We start from the raw sequence: 11,108 nt of genomic DNA on the forward strand, positions 1-11,108 counted from the left end.
GGGACCTAGAGTTGGGGACACTTCCAGCCAGTTCAGCGGGTTACTCCCGGGCGCCCCCCTCTGTCCTGGCCCGTGAGGCCCAGGGGTGCCGGCGGGGCCCCGTCCAGCCCTCTCTGCAGCCTCACTGGGTTCATGGTCCGAGCGGGCTAGCTGGAGGGCCCCGGTGGGGGTCAGGCTCCCCGGGAGGGCCCACGCCCCTGATTGATATGCGGAGCTGTGCGTGGCAGCATGGGCCTGGCGTGCCTTCCCACTCGGCCCCTCTCTAGACCTGCAGGGTTGGGGACTGTGACAGCGACCCAGATATCCCAGAATGTGACAACATCACCCCTCCCCCCCCCCCCCCCAGCGGCCCTCACCTGTGCTCTTGTCACTTGCTCCCGCCTTAGTGGCAGACGGCTGGCTTCCCCGTCAGCTGGGATGGTGTGCTGGCTGGCAGCACCACCCCGGGGGTCGTCCGGGGCTCCTGAGGGCCGGGGGGAAGGGAGGGTGCCCACCTGGCACCCCATGTGATGCGGCACCGGACAGGATAGCCAGGAGGGCCGTCAGGTGGTCCGCCAGGGTGCCGGGCGGACAGCCTCCACGGCTCCGGGGGTCACGGCCGTCCCCCCGCTCCCCGTCTCCACGGAGGCCGGGGAATGAGGCCTGCCGCGCGTGCTATTGCACAAGTAGACGATTTGTCCTAATCAGTGACACCCATTTACCAGAATTGCTTAAAATGAACTATACCTCATACAGAAATCGCACGTTTAGAGAGTTCCATTCATCATCTGAGAATTGAGGCCAGTAAACTTTCCGGCTCCTCCAGTGGGAGCGTAGGCACGCATCAAAATGTTAGAAATGATTGGTGAGAGCGAGCTGTCACCCATTTATCAAGGAAAAGAACATTATTTGCTAATTTCCCAACCAGGCCGGTGACAGGGTGCTTCGTCTTTGGACCCTCGGTGACCAGCATGGCCTTTCTGTTATTAGTACAAGTCAAGCGCTTTTGGGCAGTCGCTAACAAGACACATTTGTCTGTCATCCGAGGGGCTTTGGTTGCTTTCCAAGCGGCTGTGACCAAAGCCTGCCCCCCGCGCCCCGATCGGCTGCACTCTGCGGGCCGAGGGATAAATCACCAAGTTTCCGTGTCACGGTGAAGGTATCGACTCCCCAGCACCCAGCCCGACGGAACGCGGCCCCGAGGAGACGGCCATCCATCTTCCCCAAAGGACAAAAGGGTCACCGGGCCCCGGCGCGGCCGTGGGGAGGCGGCGGGCGGGCAGGGGCGGGCAGGAGGCGCGTGGCCCTCCGCGGCTGGCCCGGTGGGCAGGGTCCCGCCTCGCTGCCCGTCGTCCAGGAGGCTTGGAGGATGAGCTCCCTGTGGGCTGGATGTGAGTCCCCCTGTGAGCTGCTGAGCATGGCCTGGGCAGAGCCCGGGCGGATGGGATAGCGGTGACGGACCAGTGGCCGTTTGGAAGCCCAGCCAGGTGACTGAGCGCCCTGAGCGCCGAGGAACGCCGAGAGGACCAGGTGTCAGACGGCGGAGAGAGCGGCCCCCAGCTCGCCAGTGAGGACCCGGGGCCGGTCACAGGGACCCTGATGCCAGCGTGCGGTCCTGTGGACGGGAAGCAGGATGACGCTCTGCGGGCTCGAAGACGGAACGGGCGCTGAACGCGGCTCTGTTTCCGCTGCCAGACCCAGTCCCTGCGGACGCAGCCCTCCCAGCTCCCCGGCTGGACATGGGGCCGGACAGGGCGGCGGCTGGGGTGCACACGAGGCCATGTCAGCACTCCCCCCTGAAACCTTGGCTCAGGGAGGCTGTGGACCTGTCCCCACACCTCTGCTCCAGGCCGAGACCCCCAAAGCTCAGGCTGAGGAACAGTCTGTTAAAACCATCCTCCTTCCCCAGCTGTGGGAAGTGCAAAACCCTCATGGTTTTCCAGGAAGACAGCAGAACGGAAAGCCCTTCCAGTGCAGACAACGAGCTTAGCATGTGGCATGACTCGGGTCCGAGGGATGGCACGCACGTGGTGATGGCACGCACACTGGCGGCTCCCTGGAGAGCGTGCCAGGGTCTAACCGCCGCCTCCGCCTCCACCGAGGCAGCCGGGCAGGGCAGGGCTCAGCACACCAGGCCCGGGCTGTCCTTGGAGGAAGTTCCTTTAGGTGTGCCTGCCAGTGGGTCGGCGGTCCTCTCCTCCCTTCCACACGCCACCCGCCTCATGCCCAGCCCGCGGCAGTCCCACTGCCTGACAAGGGGGTGCTCCCATGGGGTGCTCCCCTCCCCCCACATCAGATGGCCAGTGAAGGTGGGGAGGCGGGCACTGAGGTGGTTAGATGTGGGGGATTCTGCCAGAATTCTTCTCCATCTTCTCACCTCTTTTCCTCCCAAGGAAGGCCCTGCCCAGGCACCCCCTGGCCGCCCTGCCCAGGCACCTCTCACCGCCCTGCCGGGCATTTCCAGGGACAGGCAGAGCTAAGACGCTAAGCCAGATTAGAGAGGTTACGGTCACATAAATGTTTTGTATTCGTATAGTCACCTAACCAAAACCCACCCACTCAAAGTGCACACGGAAGCGGCTCTTAGTATATTTACCCAGTTGTGCATTTTCACACCCAAGGAGGAGCTCCGTATCCATCAGTATCAGCTGTTCCCCCCTTTGCACCCCCCCCAAGGCAGCCACCCATCCACTTCCTGTCTCTGTGCATCGGCCTCTCCTGGACATCCTGGTCAATAGATGGCCCTTGTGGCGGTTTCAAGGCTCCCCGTGTGGCAGGGGACCAGAGCTTCCTCCCTGAGCAGGGCGGTGAAGAATCCCGGCTCACCTGTGACGGGCACTTGGGTATCTCTGAGATATTTGTGACCCAGCTTTCGTGTAGACAAATGAGAAACGTTACACTCTCTTCGGCTTCTCCCATTCCAAACCGTGGCGATGCCTTCGCCATTGGCCTGAATCCTCAGGAAGCCCCCCATTGTGACTCATTGTTTTGTGCACCTACTGTGTGCTCTGCACTGAGTAGGGCAGGTGCCATGACACGGGGTGATGGCCTCACCATCGAGGGGGAGGGTGGACCCTGACCAAGAGAACAGGTGGCCTGGGAAGCCCGTGGGGGGCTGGTGGCTTTGAGAACAGAGACACCTTTCAGGGGCAGAGACACCTGGTGTGGGGAGGGGCGAGCTTTTGTAGCTCGTTTTCCAGCTCACCTTCTGGGGAGGGTCTTACGCTCGGGTGAAGTGTGTAAATCCATTGCCCGATGGTCCTCTCCAGAGCACTGCCCGCTGGGTTTGCAGTCCCCTCCCCAGTGTCTCTGAGAGGGCGGATGGCACCAGAAACTTGCCTGTTTCTTAGAGGAAAGGGACGCCTGGCCTTGATTTCTCCTCCAGCTTCTCCTTTGTACATGGGGAGCGGCAGTATTTGCTAGAACAGCCTTGGGGAGGGGGCGGATGCCAGGGCTCATGGGTGGTCCCATCACATCCCTGCCTCAGGGCCGCGCTGTGGGGAGTTGTCCCGGGCAGACTAAGGTCGCTCAGTGTCTGGCCGGCCGGGCCTGAGGACAGGACTGTAAGAGCCGCAATTCCTGCGTGCTTGTGGCACGTAACAGAGTGCGTCAGTGGCCCCAGCAGCTGTCGGTCGGGCGTTTGGGTAGGGAGGGAGGCGAGCTGTCCCGTCACAATGCCGCCCTTCGCCGCCTGGTGTCGGTGAGCGGCCGCGGGCCCTGCGCACCCCACAGGCCAGCGGGGCCGCCCGCGTGAACTCAGAGCAGCGCCCCCCACGGGAGGCGGGGTGCCGTCTTCCCATCAGAAGTCAAGCGAGGCCTTGTCCATCCTCAGAAGTCCTGGTTACGGACAGTGCCCTTCTGTTAGTGGGTCGGAGGGCCTTCTGGGGTAACCGCAGTGAGACGCAGAGGCCGACCCCGGGCGGGCGGGCGGGCGAGCCGCACCATGCCCGGGTGCCGGAAAAGCCACGTCAGCGCCATGAGGTTCAACCTAGGTCGGAGAAGGGGCACCCCGAGACTTCCGGTCGGTTGGGGGGTGGCCCGCCGCCGCCCTGGGCCGGGCCCCGGGGATCAGGCCGATGGCTGGGGGCGGCGCCTTCCGGCGCGCAGTGCAGCATCGCGTGGCCTTTGTGCTCCCCGGCGTGCCACGGTGCCTGGCGCGCCCTGCCGGGCTCTGTGATTGAAATTCATTGCCAAATTTATTGAGAAATTAATGAGAAAAGCTGCAAAGTATTGACTTTGAGAGGAAAACACAACTCATCTTGAATGAGGAGGAAAATGCAGCAATAATTTAGCCGCTATTGATCTGGCCCTGTCCATGTATTGATCTTCATTTTACAATATTAATTTGCACCTGCAATCGGCTGCAAAGGGAACCGATTTCATTTCGTGGCCGCGTTAATGTGCAAAGCATTAGGTGCTCTTAAGGAGCGGGGGTGCTGCGGGTCGTGTCGGGGAGGCAGATCCCGCTTCCCCCCACCCCCCATTTTTGCTTGTAACCGAAATAGACTAAAAATTAATTTTTTTGTCGGACAAAATATGAAAGCAGAAGCCCATCTGAAATGCCGCCCCCCTCCCGCCCGGCCGCCCCGGACCCGTTTTATCCGTGCGCGGAGCTGCCAGCCGCCTGGAACTCCAGCCACCTCTCATCATCATGCCCGGATCAGTTCAAAGTTCATGAAATTTCTATGAGCATTGATCTCGCCCCATTGATTTTTTTTTTCTTGCAGCAGATCTTTGAAATTTTAATTTCCCGAGCATCTGAATTTCTTATAGATGAAATGCACTCGGAGGAGACAGTGGATGATAAAGTGGAGAACTTAGCATCGTTTTAAAGCCGAAAAAAAGGAGAAAAAAAGCAGGCCTTTGCAGGCCGCGTGTGGGGTTCCTGCCGCGGAGTGATGGAGGGGCTCTGGCGGGTGAGGCATTCGGGGGGGGGGTTTGAGGGGGGGGTGGAGAACTAAACACCAATCTCGTCTTCGGTGGCCACACATTTCGAATGCACCTTCTTTTTATGCCGTCATTTTTGAAGGAAAAGCGATGGGGAGAAGCCAGCGGGACAGAGACACATCCTTCACCGCGCAATCATTTGCTCACAGCGGTCTTTATCACCTGGTCAAGTTCACCTAGTTACTTATCAGTGGGACATTTAATAACCTCAAGGTGATATAATTGCTATTGGCATTTTTCCCCCTCGGATTCAGCTGGTTAATGTGTAAACTACTTGTCAGCAAATAGCACTTTGTCACTGAAATCACTAACACCCTCTAGAGGGATGTCTTTGTATTGAGCAATTTAATTTTACTTTATTTAATTTTTACACATTACAACCTGTGTTCACTCAGGCACACGGGCGGCTGGCCGTCGCCGGGCCAGGGCCCGGGTCCCCCGTTCGGGAAGCACACTGTATCTTATTTAACCGCCCCCGTCGCCTAATGGACGCTCGCCCTGGCCCCGCGGAAAGGGACCTGCAGATGTTCTGGTTATGTAGCTACGCCGCTAATGTGAAAAACGGCCTCATTACGGGGGTCTGTTTGGAGCTGGAAAATGACTGCATTATGACAAATGCATGATTGGGAAGTTACAGGAAGATGATCATTATTGAAATGAAACGGGAACTCGTTTAATAGCAGCCACCAGCAGCTGGGCCGCAGCAAATGAATGCCTTCCTGTTTTCATTGTTGGAGCCAGGGTTCCAGGCAGAAGGAAGGCTCCCGCTAAGCCCAACGCTCCTCCAAGCTCCCGCTGGCTGGCTGGAGCCACGGCAGGCGGTGCTGGGAACCCTGGTCTCTACCTGCCAGCGGCCCCCCCCCCCCCCCCCACATGCACACTTGCATGGGGAACGGCGCTGTTTAAAGACACAACGGTGCCGGCCACAGCCATAACTCAGGAGTGTTCCAGGTCCCCTGGCAGGCCTGGTCGGGAGGTGGCCGTCACAACTCAGATTTGCAACCGTGATCCCTCCTCCCTGCTGGAGTCCAGGCCCCGCTGTGGGCAGGGGACCCCCTGGCCTGGGTGGTGGGGACCCAGCATCCTGGGTGGGCAGCCCACGGATGCAGCAGCAGCAGCAGGGGCCGGGGGGGGGGGGTTTCCACATGGAGCCCCAGCACGTAGTAGCGGCTTAATAAACGTCGGTGAGTGGACCGGGTTGAAGACTGTTCGGCCACTTCCCTTCCAGGAGAGCTGCTTGCTGTAGAAAATACTCTCTGGCTCCAAACACACGTTTTCCAATTGGGAAGGTTGTTTCCGTGTTACCCTCGAATGTGTCCCCGTGCTTAATGGAATCAGATTTCTGTGTTCGTGGAAGGTGATGTTTGAGTCTGATAAAATCATCACCTACATTTTAGAGTATTCGAAGTGGACTTAGACGGCAGGGCTGGGCATCGAAACGAAAATGAGAACTATGCATGCCACCAGGAATGGTGTTGCACAGACTGGGAGCTGGGGCTGGGTGGACGGGGGCTGGACAGACTGGGGGCCTGGTGGACAGGGGGCCGGACAGCCGGGGGCCGGGTGGACGGGGGGCCGGACAGCCAGGGGCCGGGCCTTTGGCAGGTTTCTCGGAGCCTGGAGGTCCCGCGGTGAACGGACATCACAGACGGCTCACAGGTTATCCGTTGCGGTAGGATGGATCCCCAGCACACGGGCATGACTTAAACACATAGGGTGCTGCTTCTGCTACGACTTTCATGCATGTAAAGTAAGGAATCCCCTCCGGTGCAGTCAGAAGCATTTGAATATGAGCCCCCCGGGCAGGAGGCGGTCTCGGCGCAGGAATCAGCGGTCTCCGTGGCGTGTCAGGCTGCGTCTATGCGGCTGGCCCGGAGGCTGGCCCGCCTGTGATAGCCGCCTATCTGGCCTCGCAGGCTGCCGGGAGCCGGCCCCACTTGGCAGCGAATGTGCTTCCCGGCTCTTCTGGCTTCGGATTCATTCAGGTTTTATTGCCGTGTAATTTTCTTATTCTAAAATAAAAGCTCTCCAACAGAAATTACTATGCATTAGGCCGCGGTAGCCTACTCAAATGGATATTAATACAGTTTATCTCTGAAAGGACGAGTAATGTATCTGAAACGCAGATAAAAGCCCTCCGCTAACTGAGGAATGTTAATATCTTATGGCATGGCTAATAAAGAGGTATTTCACAGGGGAGGTTTGTTTTATGACTTTTGATACAACAGCCTTATAATCTGACATATCTTAAATGATATAATTTGGTGCCACATTCATCTCCTTCACATGCGGCGGCCCCTCTTTGCAAGACTTGAATTCAGAACAGATCACGGGCGCTAATGACATTGTGGGGGGCGGTGTTTGACTAGGAGACTCACTGGCTGAAAGGCACATGCATGGACACCCATGCCGAGAAGCTGGGAGCCGATCATACTTTTTGAGAAATGTCTTATGTGTGTGTGGGTGTTTTTTTCCTCCAGCAGAAAATGACATTTGTTTTTGTTGTGTTTAAGGCAGAGCTTAAATTAATTTAACCGGCGACACATGTTCAGGACGAGGCGCGCCGCTAAATAATTCCTCGGAATAAATGGCTCCGGCCCCAAGTACATTAATTTACGGCTCTCCCGATGCTGACAGATGTGAGGGCGGGAGCAGGACCCCCTGATATTAACATAAAACAAATTTGCTTTATTCTTCTGCATATTTCCTCCTCCTCCTCCTCCTCCTCCTCCTCCTCCTCCTCCTCCTCCTCCTCCTCCTCCTCCTCCTCCCCGCCTTGAGCTCACCCACGGCTCCTTCTCTAATTATCCACGAGGTCAGTAAGCAGAATTGGGAAGAAGCGGGGAGATCAATACAAATTATCCCTGAGCAAACCAGTGCTGACAGTCTGAATTGCAGCATATGTTTACCCAAAATCAGGCAATTTATCTTAATATCAGCAAAGTAATGCAGTGCAGGTGAAAGGTCAGGCAATCTCTCCCCCTCATAATTACCCAGTTCTAAAACAGGAAAGTGGTATTGATTGGCCTGGCTCGGGGCTCGGCGACTGGACGTGCCAGAGTCCTGCCCTGCCCGGCCGGGCCTCGCCTTGTAAACGCCACGGGCGGAGGATTTATGAGATGTGTGCCGAGCGTCTCCGGCTTCTCTCCTCCAGTCCGGGGATTGGGCGGTGGCCCCAGTGCGGGGTGGTGGGCTCCGTGGCTCTTGGGGGCGGGGCAGCTTGGAGCCCCCCTTCTCCCCTCCGCCCTCAGGGATCCCACACCCCCCAGGATGTGTGTTGCTTCTGCAGTTCTGAGACAAGGGCAGTTTTTTCTCATCGGTCCATGTAAATTCCTAGGGCTCCCCGCAGCCAAGCTGCTGCCAGAGCCTCCCCCCCCCCCCCCTGCGTGGCAGAGGCCTCGGGGGTTCGATGACGTCATCGTCCGAGCTGCCCGCCCCGGTGCCCCGCTGCCTCTGGGCAGTGCCTGCGAGACGTCAGAGCGCTCCAGGCTGAAGCAAGGGGTGCGGGCGGACCCCCCCTCGCCCCCCCCCCCCCCCCCGTTTACCCTGCTCTGAAATAACGTTGGTGTGCGGAGCAGGGCGTCCCCTTGAAACGGAAACACCAGGAAACGTCCTCCCGGAGTGAGAGCGTGTGGCTATTCGAGTCATGAGGCCCCTGGAAGCTCGCATTAGAGCGTCTATCACCTGTCAGGGCATTTGCATGAAATCAATAGCGGCTGCCCATCTATCTTTTCTGATCACCTTTCATCGGCCGATTCATTAAGTCACACCGTCATGGTGATTAGCTGGGGGAGAGGAGAAACCGTGACACGGGGGATGGGGGGTGGGGAGAGGAGACGTACAGTGGGCCACCTTTTTTGTCCCCTCATCCAGGAGCGTAACACTTTATCTCCTCCCGTCCGGGCCCGTCCGCGGGGCAAGGCCCCTCCGCCCGGCGGCCCGCACCGCCACGCTCCCGCCCGGCGCCCGCGTCCCGGCCAGCGGAGACATGACAAATTGTCCCCCCAGTCAGCGCTGACAGCGTCTGATGATTAATGGTTTGATTATGAAGTGGTTTTGCACGTGTGGAATTTACCTCGCAGGGAGTTAGGGATCGCGCCGTGTCACCCGTGCCCGGGCACCGGGAGGAGCCCCAGGAATTCGCAAAGGGAGAGAGGAGGGCGCGATGGCGGCGAACGCCGTGTCATGTAAAATCAATGCGCCGGATCAATGCTTTATTAACAAGAAAACGTCTTACTTCACATTCCGGTGCGGACCTTTGTCTCCGGGACGGATGACGGGATGTCAAATCCTGGCGTGGCCTCTCTGCGCGCGGGCCGCTTCCCGAGTGCCTGCTGCCGTGGGTGTCCCCGCCGTGGGTGTCCCTGGCGTGGGTGTCTGCACTGTGGGTGTCTGCGCTGTGGGTGTCCCCGCCGCGGGTGTCGCCGCCGTGGGTGTCCCCGCCGTGGGTGTCGCCGCCGTGGGTGTCCGTGCTGTGGGTGTCCCCGCACCGGGGGGGACGGGCGGCCGGTGTTTTCGGGGAGCGCTCTCCAGAGGCGGCCTCTCCCCTTCTCCCTCCGGCCTGCAGCTGGCAGACCGGCCGCTGGGGTGGCAGTCACGGTCAGAGTGTGTGCTGACGCGCGGTGGCCCCCACGGCGGGCCTCAGGACGCGCCGGGGGCCGCCGCCTCCCGGTCTCGGGAAACCCGGTGATGTATGTCTCGCCACGCACCCCCGGCGTGACTCCGCGGAAAGCGCTATCTCCGTCGGGAAGGAAGGCGCTCTAATAAGTGTTTCCATCTTCCCCCGCGTCCCCAGCCCCGGGCTCCGGGCGGCGGCGCGGCAGAGCCATAACAAAGCCAATGACTCCTGATAAAGCTTGTTAACCAGGCGCGGGCCGGCCGCCGGGCCCGGCCGTGATTCATGCACCGAGCCCGGGCGCGGGCCGCTGATTGATGGCCGCGCGCGGTTCGTAGTCAAAATTACAATTTGAGGGATAAAGAGATTAATTACTGCTGGTGGCCGGCGGCGTGCGGGCGGCCGGGGGACGAGGGTGCGCTCCATCAGCGGGGCGTCGGCGCCCCGGTATCCGGGCTCCGCGAGAGGACGCGGGCCCAGCCTGGCGGTGCGCCGGCAGTCCGCGAGGCAGAAAGGGATCACGGGGATGCATCTGCCGCCGGCGATGGCCGGACATCTGTCACCACTGCCCGTTCCCCATAAATCCCTGGCCGGGCTGGGGGCGCCGCACGCCCCACGCGGACGGGGCTGGGGACGGTGCTGATGGCTGTCCGTGGCCCCGAGACCTCCCGGACGCCCCGCCATTCCTACAAGATATGGAGCCGCCCTTTGGCCTCCAGTCTAATCATAGAAGTAATCGCTGCCTTTAGGTGCTGAAGAATGGGGGCGGGGGGGGACGACACACACCTGGAGACAGAAGGAGCCTTCAGGGGTGCCCAGCTCCCCCAGCTTCAGAAAGGGAGGCCCCCACGGCCGTACGTGAGGAACGGGTGGCGTGGACGTCGCTAACCTGCCTGCCTCTCCATCCTGTTACAGCCCTGAACGAGCCGACCATCGACTACGGTTTCCAGCGGTTGCAGAAGGTGATCCCCAGACATCCGGGCGATCCCGAACGGTTACCCAAGGTGAGTGCCAGGGCAGCGGCGCCGTGCGCGCGGGCGATGGGGCTGCCAGGGGGCCTGTTTGGATTCGGGGGCAGCAGGTGCTCCGGGATGGGGGGACTTCTGGGCGCCCCCAGCCCTGCAGCCACGGCCACGGGCGCCCGGCCCGGCTGAGAGCGGGCGGAGGGTGCGGGCAGTGTGGTGCATCCTTGGGGCGGGCGGGCGGGCGGGCAGGGGGGGGGGATGGAGGGAGGGGCTTCTCGGGGACCAGTATTCTGGATTCCGAGCGGGGGGGGGGGGGGGGGGGCGTACACTGGCGCGTAATGAAATGGTTCAATTAGACATTTTCCACTCCAGTAGCCGGCGCTGATCGCCATCGCGCCGGCCTGATCTGTGATTACGCGGCTCTTGTTTTCCTTTCATTTTCTAAAGCGCGATTCGGTTTAATCTTTTGTTTACAAAGCTTTTGTTATAAGTCCCCGACTTAGCGGGCTCCCAAATGAAGTCCGCACGTTAATATCTGGGGGGCCGAGCCGCTTGAATTCGGCGAGGACGAGGCCCGCCTTGTTCGGGCGCAGGCGCAGGCC

At 60.1% G+C, this 11,108-nt stretch overlaps 1 protein-coding gene across 18 annotated transcripts in view; it reads left to right on the forward strand.

Moving 5' to 3' along the window:
- EBF3 (EBF transcription factor 3) overlaps positions 1-11,108 on the forward strand; it is a 112,169-nt gene that overhangs the window by 91,465 nt on the left and 9,596 nt on the right. For all 18 annotated transcript variants that reach the window (XM_036439303.2, XM_045582184.1, XM_045582183.1 and 15 more), the window contains exon 11: positions 10,457-10,545. In XM_036439303.2, coding sequence (XP_036295196.1) covers positions 10,457-10,545 — 89 coding nt within the window. The remainder of the gene's footprint in view (positions 1-10,456; positions 10,546-11,108) is intronic.

The sequence above is a fragment of the Pipistrellus kuhlii genome, unplaced genomic scaffold (genome assembly GCF_014108245.1).
Source record: "Pipistrellus kuhlii isolate mPipKuh1 unplaced genomic scaffold, mPipKuh1.p scaffold_m20_p_15, whole genome shotgun sequence".
NCBI classification, from domain to species: domain Eukaryota; kingdom Metazoa; phylum Chordata; class Mammalia; order Chiroptera; family Vespertilionidae; genus Pipistrellus; species Pipistrellus kuhlii.